Source organism: Mustelus asterias, chromosome 5 (assembly GCF_964213995.1).
Source record: "Mustelus asterias chromosome 5, sMusAst1.hap1.1, whole genome shotgun sequence".
In the NCBI taxonomy this organism is placed as follows: Eukaryota; Metazoa; Chordata; class Chondrichthyes; order Carcharhiniformes; family Triakidae; genus Mustelus; species Mustelus asterias.
The window spans coordinates 140916086-140935604 of record NC_135805.1 but is presented as its reverse complement, the minus strand read 5'-3'; the positions used below and the strand labels follow the sequence as shown (position 1 = coordinate 140935604).

At 41.0% G+C, this 19519-nt stretch overlaps 1 protein-coding gene across 2 annotated transcripts in view; it reads left to right on the top strand.

The window, feature by feature from the left end:
• Positions 1 to 19519, top strand: part of LOC144493849 (signal-induced proliferation-associated 1-like protein 2) — a 490731-nt gene that overhangs the window by 231488 nt on the left and 239724 nt on the right. For both annotated transcript variants that reach the window (XM_078213418.1, XM_078213417.1), the window contains one exon: positions 8848 to 9005. In XM_078213418.1, coding sequence (XP_078069544.1) covers positions 8848 to 9005 — 158 coding nt within the window. The remainder of the gene's footprint in view (positions 1 to 8847; positions 9006 to 19519) is intronic.

The window sequence follows — 19519 nt, the reverse complement described above, 5'->3', positions numbered from 1 at the left end:
GGGCAGTGCAGTTGATGTTGTCTACATGGACTTTAGCAAGGCCTTTGACCAGGTACCGCATGGTAGGTTGTTGCATAAAGTTAAATCTCACGGGATCCAGGGTGAGGTATCTAAATGGATACAAAATAGGCTTGATGACAGAAGCCAGAGAGTGATTGTAGAGGGTTGTTTTTCAAACTGAAGGCCTGTGACCAGCGGTGTGCCTCAGGGATCAGTGCAGGGTCCACTGTTATTCGTCATTTATATTAATGATTTGGATGAGAATATAGGAGGCATGGTTAGTAAGTTTGCAGATGACACCAAGATTGGTGGGATAGCGGACAGTGAAGAAGGTTATCTCAGATTGCAACGAGATCTTGATCATTTGGGCCGTTGGGCTGATGTATGGCAGATGGAGTTTAATTTAGATAAATGCGAGATGATGCATTTTGGTAGATTGAACCAGGGCAGGACTTACTCAGTTAATGGTCAGGCGTTGGGAAGAGTTACGGAACAAAGAGATCTCGGGGTACATGTTCATAACTCCTTGAAAGTGGAGTTACAGGTGAACAGAGTGGTGAAGAAGGTATTCGGCATGCTTGGTTTCATCGGTCAGAACATTGAATACAGGAGTTGGAATGTCTTGTTGAAGTTGTACAAGGCATTGGTGAGGCCACACTTGGAATACTGTGTGCAATTCTGGTCACCCTATTATAGAAAGGATATTATTAAACTAGAAAGAGTGCAGAAAAGATTTACTAGGGTGCTACCGGGACTTGATGGTTTGAGTTATAAGGAGAGGCTGGATAGACTGGGACTTTTTTTCTGGAGCGTAGAAGGCTGAGGGGTGATCTTATAGAGGTCTATAAAATAATGAAGGGCATAGATCAGCTAGATAGTCAATATCTTTTCCCAAAGGTAGGGGAGTCTAAAACTGGAGGGCATAGGTTTAAGGTGAGAGGGGAGAGATACAAAAGGGTCCAGAGGAGCAATTTTTTCACACACAGGGTGATGAGTGTCTGGAACAAGCTGCCAGAGGTAATAGTAGAGGCGGGTACAATTTTGTCTTTTAAAAAGCATTTAGACAGTTACATCGGTAAGATGGGTATAGAGCGATATGGGCCAAATGCGGGCAATTGGGACTAGCTTCGGGGTTTTAAAAAAAAGGGCTGAAGGGCCTGTTTCCATGCTGTAAACCTCTATGATTCTAAATGTGAGGCCACTGCAGGCAAAATCAGGAGAATTCATAATGGGGAATAGAGAAATGGCAGAGAAGCTAAATGATTACTTTGTGTCTAAAGAGAATGCAAAGTTGAAGGAAATTAGTATAAGTAAGAAGATTGTATTAGAGAAATTAATGGAACTGTAAGTTGATAAATCCCCAGGATCTAAGTATTGAGAAAGGTTGCTATAGAGATATTGGATTCACTGGAGATCATCTTCCAAAATGCCTTAGATTCTGGAATAGTTCCTCAAGATTGGAAGGTAGCAAATGTCACACCACTATTTAAGAAGGGTGGGAGAGAGAAAATGGGAAGACCCATTAGTCTTACATCAATGGTGGAGAAATGCTGGAATCGATTATAAAGGATGTGATAAATAGACACTTGGACAATCATGAAATAATTGGGAAGAGTCAGCTTGGATTTACAAATGAGAAGTCAATTTTTGATTAACTTATTGGAGTTTTTGAATGTTATTAATAAAATTGACAAAGGAGAGTTGATAGACATGGAGGAGGGGGGGGGGGGGGGGGGGGTGGCGGTGGGGGCAGCGTTGCTCCCATTCTGACCTGCTAATGTTTTGGCGGGTCAGGCCAGAAGCTTCACGTGTGTCAATTTTTGGAATTCACACATGCTTTCCTAATGCATGCGCATCTCCAAGCGATGGAAATCCTGCGTGGTCGGGACCATGGACATGGGGCAGTGTCAAGGGGAGGGGGCTTAGTCAGCTGGGGGCAGGCCTTAGGGGGTAATCGGTGGTGGTGGGGGGATCCCTCTGCCACTCTGCAGACAGGATCGGTTGGGACTGGCTGGGGGGAGGGATGATGTGTGGGCTGAAGATCGGGGTGCTCTGGGATGGGATGGGCGTCGGGGCTAGCCCGGGAATGGAACGGGGGCCATGAATGGGCCACGGGGTTGGAGAGGCAGCACTGCGGGAGTCCCGAGCTGGCCAGCAAAGTGCAGGCTGACAGTTTAGGGCCACAGCGCATGTGCAGAGTTCCAGAACTGTCAGACTCCGACGTGAATAGCAACCATCCCACTCCCCCCCGAGCTTTTAATGATATTCATGATTGTGAACTCTGCAGTGCAGAGTGTGGGAGATTTGAGTCTGAACTCCCACTGAAAAAACAATCATGATTTACACCATTTTTCTGTGAATTCAGCACTTAGAACTTTTTTGGCAGAATCGCCCCCAGCATATTTGGACTTCCGGAAGACTTTTGATAAAGTTCCCCAGAGGAGGTTGATTAGCAAAATGAAAGCATATGGGGTAGGAGGGAATATACTGTCATGGATTGAGGATTGGCTAACAGGTAGAAAACAAAGTAGGAATTAATGGGTCATTCTCGGGTTGCATGCTGTGGCTAGTGGGATACTGCAACAATCAGTACTTGGGGCCCCTGCTGTTCACAAAATATATATCTATTATCAATGATTTGGATGTGGGAACCAAATGTAATACAGTGGAGCCCTGTTTTAACGCGATGGTTGGGGTCCATAAAATGTTATCGCGAATGTTATCGGGGTCGCGCTAATTCACTAAACCGGAAATAGCAAAAAAAAAAGGGTCCGTCGCGCGATCGCGTCATATCCGATTTCGTGCTAAATCGGGGCGCGTAAAAGCGGGGTTTCACTGTATTTCCAAATTCACGGATGACACAAATCTAGATAGGAATGTGTGTTGTGAGGAAGATACAAGGCAACTACAGAAGGATTTAGACAGACTTGGTGAGTGGACAAGAACATGGCAGATGGAATAAAATGTGGAATAATGTGAGGGAATCCATTTTGGTAGAAAGAACAGATGTGCAGAGTATTTCTTAAATGGTGAGAAATTAGAAATGTACATGTACAAAGGGACCCTTGTGTCCTTGTTCATAAGTTGCTTGAGGCTAACATGCAAGTGCAGTAAGCTATTAGGAAGGCTAATAGAATGTTGGCCTTTATCGCAAAAGGATTTGAGTCCAGGAGTAGTGAAGTCTTGCTTCAATTGTGTTGAATCTTTTGTCGTGGTGTTCAAAATCTTGAAAAGTTTTAATAGATTAAAAAGGTCTATGCCCTCATTTTCAATGATGTGGAGATGCTGGCGTTGGACTGGGGTAAACACAGTAAGAAGTTTAACAACACCAGGTTAAAGTCCATTATTTGGTAGCAAAAGCCACACAAGCTTTCGGAGCCCCAGGCCCCTTCTTCAGGTGAGTGGGAATTCTGTTCACAAACAGGGCATATAAAGACACAAACTCAATTTACATGAATAATGGTTGGAATGCGAATACTTTCAGCGAATCAAGTCTTTAAGATACAAACAATGTGAGTGGAGAGAGCATCAAGACAGGCTAAAGAGATGTGTATTGTCTCCAGACAGGGCAGTGAGACTCTGCAGGTCCAGGCAGGCTGTGGGGATTACAAATAGTGTGACATGAACCCAATATCCCGGTTGAGGCCATCCTCATGTGTGCGGAACTTGGCTATCAGTTTCTGCTCAGCGACTCTGCGCCGTCGTGTGTCGTGAAGGCCGCCTTGGAGAACGCTTACCCAAATATCAGAGGCCGAATGCCCGTGACCGCTGAAGTGCTCCCCAACAGGAAGAGAACAATCTTGCCTGGTGATTGTCAAGCGGTGTTCATTCATCGTTGTCGCAGCGTCTGCATGGTTTCCCCAAAGTACCATGCCTCGGGACATCCTTTCCTGCAGCGTATTCGGGGCATTCGACCTCTGATATTCGGATAAGCGTTCTCCAAGGCGGCCTTCACGACACACAATGGTGCAGAGTCGCTGAGCAGAACCTGATAGCCAAGTTCCGCACACATGAGGACGGCCTCAACCGGGATATTGGGTTCATGTCACACTATTTGTAATCCCCACAGCCTGCCTGGACCTGCAGAGTCTCACTGGCTGTCCTGTCTGGAGACAATACACATCTCTTTAGCCTGTCTTGATGCTCTCTCCACTCACATTGTTTGTATCTTAAAGACTTGATTAGCTGTAAGTATTCGCATTCCAACCATTATTCACGTAAATTGAGTTTGTGTCTTTATATGCCCTGTTTGTGAACAGAATTCCCACTCACCTGAAGAAGGGGCTTGGGGCTCCGAAAGCTTGTGTGGCTTTTGCTACCAAATAAACCTGTTGGACTTTAACCTGGTGTTGTTAAACGTCTTACTCATTTTCAATGGCAGAAGATTCAATAACCAGAGGGCGTAGACTTAAGGTAATTGGCAAAAGAACCAGAGATGACCTTTTTTTGCAAGTTTTTGATCTGGAATGCAATACCTGGACAAGTGGTGGAAGCAGATTTAATACTAACATTCAATAGGGAAAAATATTACAGGACAATGGAGAAAAGGCAGGGGAGTGGGATTAATGGGATACCTGTACCAGACTCTGATAGAGCTATGCTGGACTTTTGTGCTGTGGCATTCTATAAATGGAACATACAATCGCATACCCCAATATTTAAAATGGATTTAGATAAGTATTTGGAAAGGAAGAATGCAGAAGGATTTTGGGAACAGGAAAGGAAATGGAATATGGGGAGATAACTCCATTTAGCATTCTTGATGGGTTCAGTGGGCTTAATGGCCTCCTTTTGTGCCTTAATTTCCATGATTTTATCTGTCTCTATACTTTGTGGTTAAACTTTAGGAAGCTTCAGAAGAAAGAGATAATGGTCAAGGCAGGATTAACTGGGAGATCTGGATAGCAGATAAATCTGTTCAGCACCTACTCTGCCTTCAGTGCTGTTTTATTAAGATTAATTAAAAATGCTATCATGGTAAGTTTAAGTGGGACATGCCAAAAACAACAATGCTGGAGATGTAGGCAGCTCTTCAGCCTGTACTTTGAGAGTAGGCAAGATTATATTTTAGCAACATGTATTGAGGTGTTTGTTATAGGTCATGGAAATGGTCTTCATAAAGCCAGAGATATGTATCTCAGGATGTCTTTCAGGCTTTGTCACAAAATAAGCAGTAGAATGGCGAATTGGGCTTAGGAATCACAGGAGATGGCAGTGTCAGTATGGAATGTGGTTTTAAATTCATCATTGAAAAAAGCTGTAGAACAACAATTGAGGCAAATGTGTAGTGTAATTAGGTACTTCAGGAATATGATCCTGTGGCATGAGCGCAGGAGCTATGCCTAAGGATCTCTGTCATGGGCAAGTATTCACACAAAGCTACAAATGGTAGTTCCTGGAGGCCTGCCTCCTTGCTTTGCCCCACACTTGTCAACCTCAGCCTTTCAATGGATTGAGTATACGTCTGCCATCCAGGAATGGTCTGTTTTGTAATGTCACCTTCATTTATAACTAAACTGGCGGAGGCCTAGAAAAAGAAATAATCAGGAATGCAAACAATCTTTGAATTTGATTACCTGGATGTAGCACAAGTTTAAAAAAATATGTTTTTAGGTGAATTGTAAATACAGTAAAGTTTTGAAATGCCATCCGAGGAACTTCACTGATTCATTTTGAGTGATGCCCCTCAAACCCTTCTAATTTCTTTGAATGTGAACTATTGTAACCCAATATTCAAAAGGTTCAATACAACTTTCTTGAAACCCACTTCTCTTCCAACCTAAGTAATTTCCATCACCGCATTGAATAAAAACAGGCTGTTCTGTAATTGTGTTGGGAAGAAGAGTGCAACTTTGAAGCTATTTTTATAACATACTGTTCATTTTAACTGAACAATGACGTGAAGAACTTGCATAGCTGTGTGAAATAATGAGTTTACATATTGGTGTAAAAAAAGCACACTGTTCCTTACTTGCTTTACTTTTATAAATCTTAATCCAAATTCTCAGTTTTCTTTATTTGTATCCACAGTCAATATTTAATTACAAAATTATCTAGGAGTTTCAGTAATGAAGCAGCAGGAGGGAGCCTTATTCCCTCACAGGAGAAAAATAGCATCATATGTCATGGTGATGAGTGTGGAAGGTGTAGGGAGGCTTTTCCGTCCTCTTCGTCTTCTCGCTGACTGCCTTTAACAACTTGGAGAGTCTGGTGTTTGGAAAAGGCTTCCAAGCAAAGATATTTCCAGAGATCACACTGTGCTTGCTGCTATCCCTCTTTGCATCAGCTCTTGTCCATCGAGTCTGTGTAACTACATGGAAAATTGTGAACAATAAACCTAACTCCATCTCAAGAATTGTATATTATGGACATCTGTAGGGACATAATTTTATGATCCTTGGTGATGAAGTATTTTTACATTGTGGTGATTGTCTGATAATCAAGCACCAAACTTGACCCATGAGGCTATAAGAAGTCTGAGAAAAATGCTTTAAAATTCAATCTGCACAGGGACAACTTCACAATCGAGGTCAGAACCCACTCAGTGCACCTGAGTATTCCTCTGTGAAAGCAGTGAGTTGCAAATGAATTAAAATTTGACCATTATGAATTAAAATTAGTTATAAAACAGTATCAATTTGTTCAACAAAGCTTGCTGCATTATTGGTGTGCTTACATACTATATTAATGCCTGATTGGTCATTATTTGAAAGCTATGAACTTGGAACCTCACCAAGGATCCTTCAGTAGAACCTTCAGGGCAGGCAGTGGTGTAGTGTTATTGTCCCTGGACTAGTAATCCAGAGATTACAGGGTAATACTCTGGGGACCAGAGTTGAAATCCCACTAGGGCAGATGGTGAAATTTGAATTCAATAAAAGTCTGGAATTAAAGGTCTGATTATGACCATAAATCCAGTGTTTATTGTTAAAAACCCATCCGGTTCACTGATGTCCTTTAGGGAAGGAAATCTGCCGTCCTTACATGGTCTGGCCCACATGTGACTCCAGACCCTCAGCAATGTGGTTAATAAATGCTGGCTGGGCAATAAATGCTGGCCCAGCCAGTAACGCCCACATCCCATGAATAAATTTTAAAAAAACTCTGTGACCTCTACCATCTTGAAAGATGGGCAGAAAATGCATGGGAACACCACCACCTGCAAGTTCCCCTCCAAGCGACACACCATCCTGACTTGGAATTATATTGCTGTTCCTTCACTGTCATGGGATCAAAATCCTGGAACTCCCTAACAGCACTGTGGGCGTACCTATACCACATGGTCTGCAGCAGTTCAAGGAAGCCACTATGTTCTCGAAGGCAGTTAGGGATGGGCAATAAATGCTGGCTCAGTTAGTGACACCCAACCCTTTGAAAGGATTTTTTAAAAAGTCATACACCCCTAATTACTGAAACTGCACAATGAATGTGGTGTTTATTACATGGGTGGGATGTTGGCAATGGGTTGTGGATCTAATCAGTCATGACCAATACTTAGCTATGATGATCTAAAAGAGCAGGTTTTCATGCATAAAATTTACATTTGAGTTCTCCAAGCTCATTCTGGTAGGAGTGCAGCACTAATAAGAGAGTAAGCACAATAACATGCTTGATGTACCAGACCAAAGGCTAGAAAAATGAATCAGTGAAGTTCCTCGGATGGCATTTCAAAACTTTACTGTATTTACAATTCACCTAAAAACATATTTGTAACTTGTGCTGCATCCAGGTAATCAAATTCAAAGATTGTTTGCATTCCTGATTATTTCTTTTTCTAGGCCTCCGCCAGTTTAGTTAGAAATGAAGGTGACATTACAAAACAGGTCATTCCTGGATGGCAGAAGTAACTGGAGTATATAATGGTAGAAGATTATGTAGAAAAGGTAGAAAATGGTAGAAGATTATGCTACCGTGGCAGCACAGTGGTTAGCACTACTGCTTCACAGCTCCAGGGACCTGGGTTCGAATCACGGCTTGGGTCACTGTCTGTGTGAAGTTTGCATATTCTCCTCGTGTCCGCGTGGGTTTCCTCCAGGTGCTCCGGTTTCCTCCCACAGTCCAAAGATGTGTGGGTTAGGTTGATTGGCCATGCTAAAATTGCCCCTTAGTGTCCTGAGATGCGTAGGTTAGAGGGATTAGCGGGTAAATATGTAGGGATATGGGGGTAGGGCCTGGGTGGGATTGTGGTCGGTGCAGACTCGATGGGCCAAATGGTCTCTTTCTGCACTGTAGGGATTCTATGATTCTATGAAGATACTGGGTATACTCAATCCATTGAAAGGCTGAGGTTGACGGATTCTCATTCATTGTTGTGTGTGAATGTTCTTCAGTGCTTCATGTGCTGTTGGCATATGACAACATGTAGATATTGATGTATTTGATTGAAATTTTCTTTCTTAAAATGCTTCCTTCTTATGTGGGGTATCTTCCCCATAAATGTTAACCAACAAAATTATGAAAAGCTGACCACTTTAAAAGTGCTGACTATGCAAAGTGACAGCATACAACTGAAAACCAGCACAGCAGACTGAATAAGAGAGTGCAGAGGGGCTCAGTTTGACATCTCACCCAAAACAGCATATTGGGAGTGTCAAGCAATAAAATCTTCTTCATCAATGAGTGACATATTTGCAATTTATGTTTTATTAGTAGGAAAGAAATGTGACTAAACATGAAGAGAATATATTAACTGATTTATTTACCTATGAAAAAAATGGACTAATTTTTAATATTAATCGGATTTGGAGAATTTTGAAGAGGGTATTAACTGGATGCAATAGTTGTAGACAACACTCAATCTGTAGTTCAAACCTGGCTAACTAGACCTCTGTTTCTGTACTCCCCTAGCTCTTGAGGAAGAGACACATAGGAAATGACATAGTCACAATTGTCTTTCAAGAGCCTGGAGCACTTCCTTTCACTCCCAGAAACATCAGATCCCACTTCCAACATGTTTTTGTCATTGTCAGAGTTCATAATCCATGCACAGAGAATGTCTGCTACAGGTAAGCACTCAACATCCATGCAGTTACCTTTGGATCTATTACTGAAGTGTTTTAAACTCTTCTTTCATCACGTATTTTTTCACAATGGGGCTTTCCTTCTGCACATCGTCTTAAAGTTGAGAGTATGTATTATGCTGAATAAGCTGCTTTATGATCAGCTGGCACCTCAAGAAATTAGCTGTGTCACTTCCCTGTCAGCATAAGGCACTCATTTCATCATATGTTTCTTCTGAATTCCATTATTGTGTTTTCTTTTTCAGCCAAGAGCAAATCGATCTTGACTGCAGACTTCTGTACATCCATCATCATTGCCCCTTCACAACTCGTTGAGTTGATGAGCTGCACTTTATTTACCGAGTGTGATAGATTCTGACTTCTTAGTTTTTATTTCTTAGTATTAGAGCTTTACCAATCAAGCTGCCCAAGCTCTGCTTAGCATTTCCTAATGAGAGATGGGAGTTTGAATAGCATTTGAAGTTGAGCAATTCACTACATTGAGTATTGTGCTCTGTTCTGGTCTCCATAATTAGAGGAAGTGCAAAATAATTTACAAGAGTGATATTAGAACTGAGAGGAATTGCCTCTCAGACGACTGAAGAGGCTAGATCTTCTTTCTCTAGCATTGAGAACACTAAGAGATGACTTAATATGTGTTTGGTAGGGTAGACATATAGGTGGTGTTTCCACTTGTGGAGAGACCAAAACTAGGGGCCATGAGTAAGATGGTCACTAATAGGTTCAGTAGGGAATTTAGGATAAGCTTCTTTTGGTGAGAACATGGAACTTAGTACAAGGAGTTGTTGAGACAAATAGAATGGATGTATTTGAGAGGAAGCTAGTTAAACACATCCATAATAGAAGGAGATGCTGATAAAATTAGTTAAGCTAACGTTTGAGGAACTTCTATGAATCATGAGCACCAGCACTGAACAGCTAAATGGTCTGTTTCTATGCCACAAATATAAAGCATTGTAGTTCTGTGATTAAATGCTCAATAGTTTGCAGCTTGAGCTAATAGCATGCCTTATACTTTGATGAAGTTGACAAAAGCTAGTCTCTGTTGTGGCAGATATATTCGAGAATGGAAAAGGAAGGAAAGTAAACAAAATGCTCTTTGTGTGAGTCAATGACCAAGAAATTGAATGGTTGTAAGAAAATAGGACTTGGGACCAGGTGTAGGCCATTCTAAACCTAGGCTTCTGCACCTAGATGGGCAAGGACTGTAGGTGCATGCAAACACCACTACCTGCAAGCTCCCCTCCAAGCCGTATTCCATTCTGACTTGAAACTATATTGCCATTCCTTCACTATCATTGAGTAAAAATCCTGGACTTCCCTAACAGCATAATGGGTGTACTTTAACCACATGGTTTGCAGCAGTTCAAGAATACAACTCAAAACAACTCAACATTATCGTCTCAAGTGCAATTAGGAATCAACAAAAAATTCTTGCATAGCCAGCTACGCCTACATCTGGTGAAAGGAAAAAACATTCAGCCCTTTGAACCTGTTTTGTCATACAGTAAGATCATGACTGATTTGGCTGTGGTCTTAACTCCACTTTCCTGCCCCCATAATCCTTGACTCCCTTGTCTATCAAAAATTTATCTAACGTAGCCTTGAATAGTGTCTTGCATGCGTTTGAGGGGAAGTTAGATAAACACATCTGTAATAGAAGGATATGCTGATAAAATTAGTTAAACCAGAGTGTGAGGAACTTCTGTGAATCATAAGCACCGGCACTCAACAGTTAAATGGTCTGTTTCTATGCCATAAGTATAAAGAATTTAATGGGTCCTAAAATGAAGTGCAAACATTTAGCAATTGCAGGATTATGCCATAATTGGAGAGATCTTGGAGCACAGTGGGTGGTGCCCCTGTCTCTGAGCCAGAAGCTCCAGGTATAAGTTCTACCCCAGGACTTTTTCGCCAAGGATGGTGCGTTCATAATGTGGCCAAACAGCTTGGTTATCAACTTGCAAGTCCTTCCAACACAAGTCTTTGACGGGGTAAGTCAGCCATGTGATGGTAAGAAAGTTCTAACATCACTACCTAAAGCTCCAGACTACAACATGCATGTAAAAGTGTATGTTCCCAAAGCAACTCAGACCTCCTGCATGATCTATAACACACACACACACCATTATAATTAGACAAACTCGGCAGAAACAGATGAGATGCATCAAGGGATGACTCAAGATAAAACAGGAGGAATTTTAGATCCCTACGGCATAGAGTTAAGTTCTGGAGCAGAGAGAAGTTTTTATGCAATCAGTGCCTCCAAATCAATTAGCAGACAATGTAAAGAAACATTCACAACAAGGTCAATGATGAATTCGTTATTGTGATATTTAGGAACCATGGTGTACTTTGGTTCTCGAAAAGCAAAGGATGTGGAATAGCTCTGTGTGTTGGATGCTGAGGAGATTAAAGAAGTAAACTCCATGGAATGGGATAAAGTTCCCAAACAGGCTGACTACAAGTAAACAGTATAAAGAGAGCAAAAATAATTCAAGAAGACGTGGCATATCCTAGAAAGAGATAAGTAAGTTATGTGCAAACAGGAAGATCTGTTTAACAATGAATAGAGTGCCACTGATTAGTGCTGAAAGATCTACTGAGTGGCATGCCCTTAATTTGTATAAATCAGAAAGAATAGCACTAATGATCTGGATTGATAAACTCAATGTACATTGGCTAAATTCACAGATGAGTTCAGGCACAGTAGAGTCATGCTGAAGCAGCGTAGAAGGATTAAGGCAATATCTGCAAGTGATCAAAACAATGGTAATCGACATTTAGTACCGATTTTAAAAAAAACAAGTATTTGCACATTGACAGAAGAGCAGCACTGATCATGCTTAATTAAATTTTATTTTAATAGTGGTCTTGAACAAACTTGGGGATCAAGTGGAAGAGCTTTGTCACCATATCTAATCAGTCTAGAGCAACAATCTGATACTGAATTCTATGTTGCCAAGTCAGCACAATACAGGGTAAATTAACTGATCCCTTGGTCTGAGTGGAGAAATGCATGTGAAGGGAGAGTTGACAAAACTAAATTTTCAATCTTCAGTCCTTTGACTGGGGCATCAGTGAATTTGCAAGCCTGTGCCAAGGCTAATGCTCTCATCAATGGCATTTTGAGTTTTGGCCAGCGAGACTTGGAACCATCAAAGCTCTAAAGTGCTGCAGAGAAGAGCTGCAAAACTGATCCATAGAATCACAGGATTAGGTTTTGAAAGGAGATAATTAAATGAAAGAGAACAGTTACATAAAACTTCCTTTGTAAGCCAGCTCTCTGCCGAAGCGCCTTAAATTTTATCTTCAAAGACAAAATACCCCTGACAAGCTGATGATCAGACCAGCATTCTGGACCTCTGAGGGAACAGGTAGAGTGCACATCCTTGAGAGATCTCTGTCCAACATGCACTGGTGTTTTGCTTTGAGGTGCATACATGTTTTGTTTCAGTTTATCTGCTTGCTGGAATACTGTATTTGTAATAGCTAGATTAAACTCTCTGCACTTCGAAAGAAGGGACTGGCCATGGGAGTTTGCTCTCCCAATAGTCTTCTCCATGAATTACAGTCTGTGCCCACTCTGGCATTGAAATCACCAAGAATATTAAGTCTGTCCTGGTGAGGTACTACTCTAATTATCAAGCTGAGATCATCATAGAATCCTTCATCTGTTTGTGTCATTGTGGGAGCATATGTGTTAATGAGTGTTGTATTCTGGTTAGTATGTTAGTGAAGAACCATGACTTGATCAATGATCCTTGTGACAAGTGAGTTAAGCTTATGTTCTGGTTCAGATCCCAACCCTTGCTACTTTTTTTTTTGCAACATTCTCTTCTTTTAACCTAATACTATCCTTAACTTCCTGAGTGAGCCACAGATGGGTCTTTCTAGCTGAGTTTTTGTTTTTTGAATGGAATGTATTTTTGTTGAACTTTTAAAATTGTTTAATTTGAATGTTTCTCACTGATCATTTACCACCATACTTATTAGTCTATTTATCCAATTAACCTTAGCCAGTTCTCCCCTCATAAATATGTAATTGCCTTTGTTTTAGTTTAAGATCCTGGTTTGTAATTGGAGTATGCCAATTTTAAACGCAACCCGGAACTCAATGGTATTATCACTATTTCGCAGTGGATCTTTTATTACAACATTACTCATTAACCCTTCTTCCTTACACAATACCAGATCTAAGATAGTTTTATCTCATCAGTTCCACAGTGTATTGCTCCAAGAAACTGTCACAACAACACTCTACAAACTCATCTTCTAGCCTGCTCTTGCCAACTTGATTGCCCCAGACTATATGAAGTGTTGCAGGGCTTTTTGGTGTTCAGCCTTTTAATTTATTACAACTTTATTCCCCTTGAAATAGCCAAACCAAGTCACAACGGCTGTTTAATTAAGGTATAGAGCTAGGACCCTGGTCAGCTGCAGCCAGCTAGAGTCCAGAATACAGTCATACACAAGCAGATATAGTTTCAGATTTGATTACAAGTAATTAACATGTACCAGTCAAGATATAGAAGTTATCTCTATCTACTCAACTATTAATTAGAGTTGCATCATGCATAAGATACAAATGTTAAAATCAATCACCACCATTGCATGCCTGCTTAATTATAATATCCAATCAGTGTAAATTTTTGATTATGTTAGCTGACCATTGTTACAAGTTATCTTTGCATCCCAACATGTGTCTAGATTTGTATATTTCAATCACCTCTTCCTATGTCCAGATGTCTGATTTAACAAATTCACTCTGAATAAGGGCCTTTGTTAGATAAACAAACATATATTCTATGATTTCCTCCCTTGTAACTAGGCCTTGATACTTATCTGGGTGGACTTTAATAAAGACCTCTGATTTCTCTCGTAGCAGCTCATGTAATTCTTAAACTTGTGTAATTATTAACCCTTTCATGAAGATTAAAGTCCCCCACAATTATTACATTTCGTTTGTTACAAGCTCCAATAATTTCTTGTTTAATTCTTTGCCCATTGATATAACTGCTGTTAAGATGCCTATAAACTAGTCCCTATGTGTTTTCTGACTCTCGCTGTTCTTAATTTTCACCCATACTGATTCTACTGCATGATCTTCAGAAGCCAGATCCTTTTTCATTAATGTTCGTGTGCAATCCTTTACTACCCTCCACATTTGCCACTCTGTCTATCTTTCCAAAATATTGTATACCCTGGGATATTTATTTCCCAATCTTGATAACCTTATAAGTATGTTTTTGTAATGGTGATTAAATCTAAATCGTTTGCCACTGTTTGTGTCGCTAGTTCATTTATCTTATTGCAGATGCTTTGTGGATTCAGATTAATTAATTTCATTCTTTTACTTCTATTCCCTGCCATGACTTCATTCACCAAATATAAAAGTTTTATTGAACTCCCTGTCCCGCTCTCTTTACTTTACCTACATTGCTCTAATGTTCTGATGCCTCAACCTTTCTGTTCATATTTCTAAATCTCTCTCCACCTGAAACCTCGTACCCCCACATTAGTTTAAAGCCCTGTCAGTAGATCTAGCCCAGGACACCTGATCCAGGCAGGTTCAAGTGGAGCCATCGCAATGCAATAGCTTAGCCATGTGGAACACAACAATTGGCTTCTCCCTACCCACTCCAATTCATATCTAGCCTTGAAGAGATATCCTTAATACTGGCATTGAGCAGGCAACACAACCTTTGGAGCTCCTGACCACAGCTGCAGAGTGTCTATCCCACTGATAATACTGTCCCCAAAGTGACCATATTCCTTTAGGCTCTCCCCTCTTGAAAGATGCCATGGACAGTTCGCTCACCCACCATGTCATCCTCCACACAGGGAGCAAACACCTCCTTCATACCCGTTAGTCAAAGTTACAGGCTGATCTTTCATCACTACATGCTTGTTCCCTGTACCTGCTTGACTCATAGTCAAACCCTGACCATTGACCAACTCTAATGTTCTGCCTAACCTGAGGGAGTGTGCCTGCCTCCTGGAACAAAGTGTACAAGTAGTTCTTCCCCCTCTCCGATTCCTCATAATGTCCGCAACTCAGACACCAGCTCAGGAACTCTAAGCCGAAGTTGCCTAACCTGCAGAGACTTGCTGTAAATATGGTTGTCTGGGGTTTCAATGCATTCCACAGATTCCCACATGCTGCAGTGATGGCACATCACCAGCCCTGTTAGTTTTTTCAAAGCTTATTAACTAATTGACTAATTAAATAAATAATTTACAGAGATAAAGTAACAGAAAGTTGCACTCAGCTCGTTTGGAGACGAAGGAAGCAATGAAAAAAAAAACGATCTTTGCCCCTCTGCATCAAATTTCCATGTGACCCAAATTATTCACATTGTCCATGTCTCACTCTGACATAATCTCCTCTCCATGCATCCCCTTACACTGTGGTATAACATTGGTGCAATGTGTGCAACAAGCGTAGCATTGAAAGAACGTGGGTTTGATTTTGAAGTTGTCCTTTTCCTATACAAACTGCTGAACAGGCTGAAGAGCCTCAGTTATCCTTGACATTGCCGTCCAATTCTTTGGAACTATTGTGATTTTCCATACTGTCAGCCAATGTATACCTTGCTAGTTAATCCAAACCGGGGCTTTTGAAGTCTGAGTAATCTTTTCCTAGGTAGATTGTCAGTTGAGGCCGATGAGCCCTACCAACCCAGAGCTGTCTGGTTAGAGGTGCCAAACATCCATCTTCACACCTCTGCCCACAGTTCTAAACGTGGATCAGCACGTGAAGTCAGGCAGCTGAGTTTGATTAGGAGAGGCTATTTCAGTCACTGCCCGAGGGGAAATATTTATAGATGAAAAGTATCTCAAGTCTCTTCACTGTCTCAGTCCTTCCTAACCCTTTGACCCCCTTTGAAGCTTGATATAACTGTTCTTAAAGGCACATCATAGGATGTCTCAAACCTAGATATAAAGATGATCTGAAAGCCAAACTCTGGACTTGCGAGCTGGATCCTAATACATAGGGGCAAAAAAAAATCTTTGACAAAACCAAGTGTAGAAGCCTCTATCATTAAGCAATTTTGACATTTGAGGAGAATAGAGTCAAGTGCCTTCAGGACAAGCGAGCTTGGCGCAAAGCCAATGCCTCCATCTCTCCAACATGACTTCATGTGCAGTATTTGCTGTTGATTATGCAAATTGAGCCTGGGCCTAACATCACACATGAGATGACATCAACCTAAAATGTAAACTGTTTTTTCCTCTTGTTGAACACTCATCCCTCAACATGACAGGCAAATCCATCACCGCCCATTGAATAAAAGAGAAGTGTACACTTGATCCTTAGCATAGTTTCAAATTAAGTTATGACTGCAGAACAAGACAGAATAGAATAGATACCAACTGATTGGGGAGGAGGGGGGAGGCAAGTTCAAGATTCATTGATTTGCATTTCTTTCTATCAGAAATGATCAAAAAATGGTCTTCTCAGTGAGGTCAGGAAAGCAAAATTCATTCAGAGAAACTGATGGTGGAGATTCTAAGTTTCTGTGAACAATGATTGCGATGAGCCAAATGGCCTCCCTGCTCTGTACCTATCATAGTGGAATTGACCAAGGAGGTAGTTTTCCTCTGTGCTATGTGCAACAAAATTAAAAGCCCATTTATAATTTCACAATTACACTCTAGAAAAAAGCACCCTCCTTCCATTCTGATAAGGGGAACGGAATGCTAAATTAGTCTTCAGTTCATGGTATTTTGCATGTGTAAATGATGTGCGATTTGATTCGGATGCTGAACACTTATTAATTTCTGTTATCTATATCTTACTAATGGACCTTGTTAACCAACATCTAGTCAACTTGCTTGGAAATTAAGATTGCCCAAGCTAAAACCTATTAATTTAATTGCGGAGCATTCTTTTCTCTTTGGTTTCAATGGTCATTGATTTAATGCAAAATTAAGTGATCTTTAAAACTAATGTCTCAGCATCTGACAGAGCAAGTCCACTTGGAAAGAATGGGCAATTATTCATGTTGCAGTAACAACATAGCCACACTGCTAATGGTGAAAAAGTGATTTCCTTCATGTTCTGAGTGGATACATTACTAAAAGTTCAATTTAACCACATTATGTGTCCTAATTGACATCACATGGGTATGGTTTTCCTGGAAATGCCTTTGATTATATCCTGAACTGGTTACCTTGTTGCTTATCATTCACAAGCCCGTAGCCAACCACACTTTTAAAAAAAAAAGTCATGTAATTTTTATGAAGTTGTGACCAATTCAACTTGTTAAAACTTAATAACTTTGGCAGGTTTACGATTCTTCCTCAGCTGGAACAGTATTTTTTGTATTGCTTAAAGGTTTCTTAAAAGGGATGCTGGATGATGAAATACTCACCACTTGCTCCAATAACACAAGTTTTTAAAAAATCCATTCATGGCATCGCTGGCTGGGCCAGCATTTGTTGAATTGAGTTTATGCTAGGCCATTTCAGTGGACAGTTAGGAATTAACCACATTGCTGTGGGTCTAGAGTTGTATGTAGTCCAGGCCAGGTAAGATGTCAGATTTCCTTCCGTAAGGATATTAGTGAGCTAGATAGATTTTTTTGAAAATTGACATTTAGATGTTTAATTGCAGATTTCTAAAATTCAATTCAAATGTCATAGTTTGCCATGGTGGGATTCAGACCCAGATCCCCAGAGCATTACCCTGTGTCTCTGGATTACTAATCCAGTGACTACACCTCTGCCTTCCTGGTGCTCAGTATCATCCATAACAAAGCAACCTACTTAATTGTCACTCCATCCACCTCACTCTCTCCACCACGAGCATATTGTGACTTCGGTGTGTACCCTGTACAAGATGCAAGTCATGTAAGTTGCCAAGGCAGCACGTTTCAAAGTTGTGACCTCCACCGCCTTAAAAAGCAAGAGTAGCAGGTGCTTGGGAAATGATCACCTCCAGGTTCCCTTGCTGGTTACACAGCATTCTGTCTTGGGACATATATTGCTGTTCCTTCTTCAACAAAATTCTGGAAGTCTCTAAGAAGACTAATGTTATGTTGTGGCATTCCAGCATCATTGAGAGATTTCAAACTTTGTTAGGAACAAATGATATTAATCGATAAGGGAAACTTAGGTACAGAAGTGTTGCAGCTCTAGGCTGCCCTGAAGTCGAGCTCCAGTCTTTGCATGCTTACTGTATGGCTGCCTGAGTGAGTACTGCACCCTCTGGGGTGGTCACTTACTCAGTTTCCATTGGTCTCTTAAATCAGGTGACTCACTTCTGCTGTACTATCTTAAAGAGATAAACATTACTTGCACAACATCCCTCCCCTTTTAACTTTCTTTTATAATCTTCAGAATTGATTTACTCAACTCACATTCTAAATAAACATTATACACACAAGTTATACATTTGTAAATCAATGAAGCAGTTGTTCAATGGAGTGATCTTGAGGCTTGCATTTAACATAGCACTTCTTCTGGAAAGTTTCAACGACTAGTACATTCGGCGCATGGATTTCAGCAGCTCAAAAAGGTGGCTTACCACTTCCTCAGTGCATCTGGGGATAGCAATAATTGCTGACCTTGCCAGTGACGCCCAATCTCTATGAATTAATTTTTTTAAAAATTAGCTATGATGTGCCATGTGGATGAAGAGCCTGCTAATACTTGTGGCCTGACTTGCTTATGAAATGGGGGTTTTAAGGAGGTAGCAGAGTTATGATTACCAGACTCAGTGCCTTTGTAGTTATAGAGATATACAGCTTGGAAACCGGCCCTTCGGCCCAACTTGTCCATGCCGCCCAGTTTTTAGCATTAAGTTAGCCCCAATTGCCTGCATTTGGCCCATATCCCTCTATATCAATCTTACTCATGTAACTGTCTAAATGCTTTTTAAAAGACAAAATTGTACCCACCTCTAATAATACATCTGGCAGCTTATTCCAGACACTCACCACTCTGTGTGGAAAAAATTGCCCCCAGACCCATTTGTATCTCTCCCCTCTCACCTTAAACCTATGCCCTTAGACTATCCTACCTTTGAGAAAAGATGTTGACTATCTAGCTGATCTATGCCCCTCATTATTTTATAGACCTCTATAAGGTCACCCCTCAGCCTCCTATGCTCCAGGGAAAAAAGTCCCAGTCTGTCCAGCCTCTCCTTATATCTCAAGCCATCAAGTCCCGGTAGCACCCTAGTAAATCTTTTCTGCATTCTTTCTAGTTTAATATCCTTTCTATAATAGGGTGACCAGAACTGTACACAGTATTCCAAGTGTGGCCTCACCGATGTCTTGTACAACCTCACACGACGTCCCGACTCCTGTATTCAATGTTCTGACCAATGAAACCAAGCATACCGATTGCCGCCTTTACCACCCTGTTCACCTGTGACTGTGCTTTCAAGGAGCTATGAACTGCCCCAGGTCTTCTTTGTTCTATAACTCTTCCCCAATGCTCTACCATTAACTGAGTAAGTCCTGCCTGGTTCGATCTACCAAAATTCATCA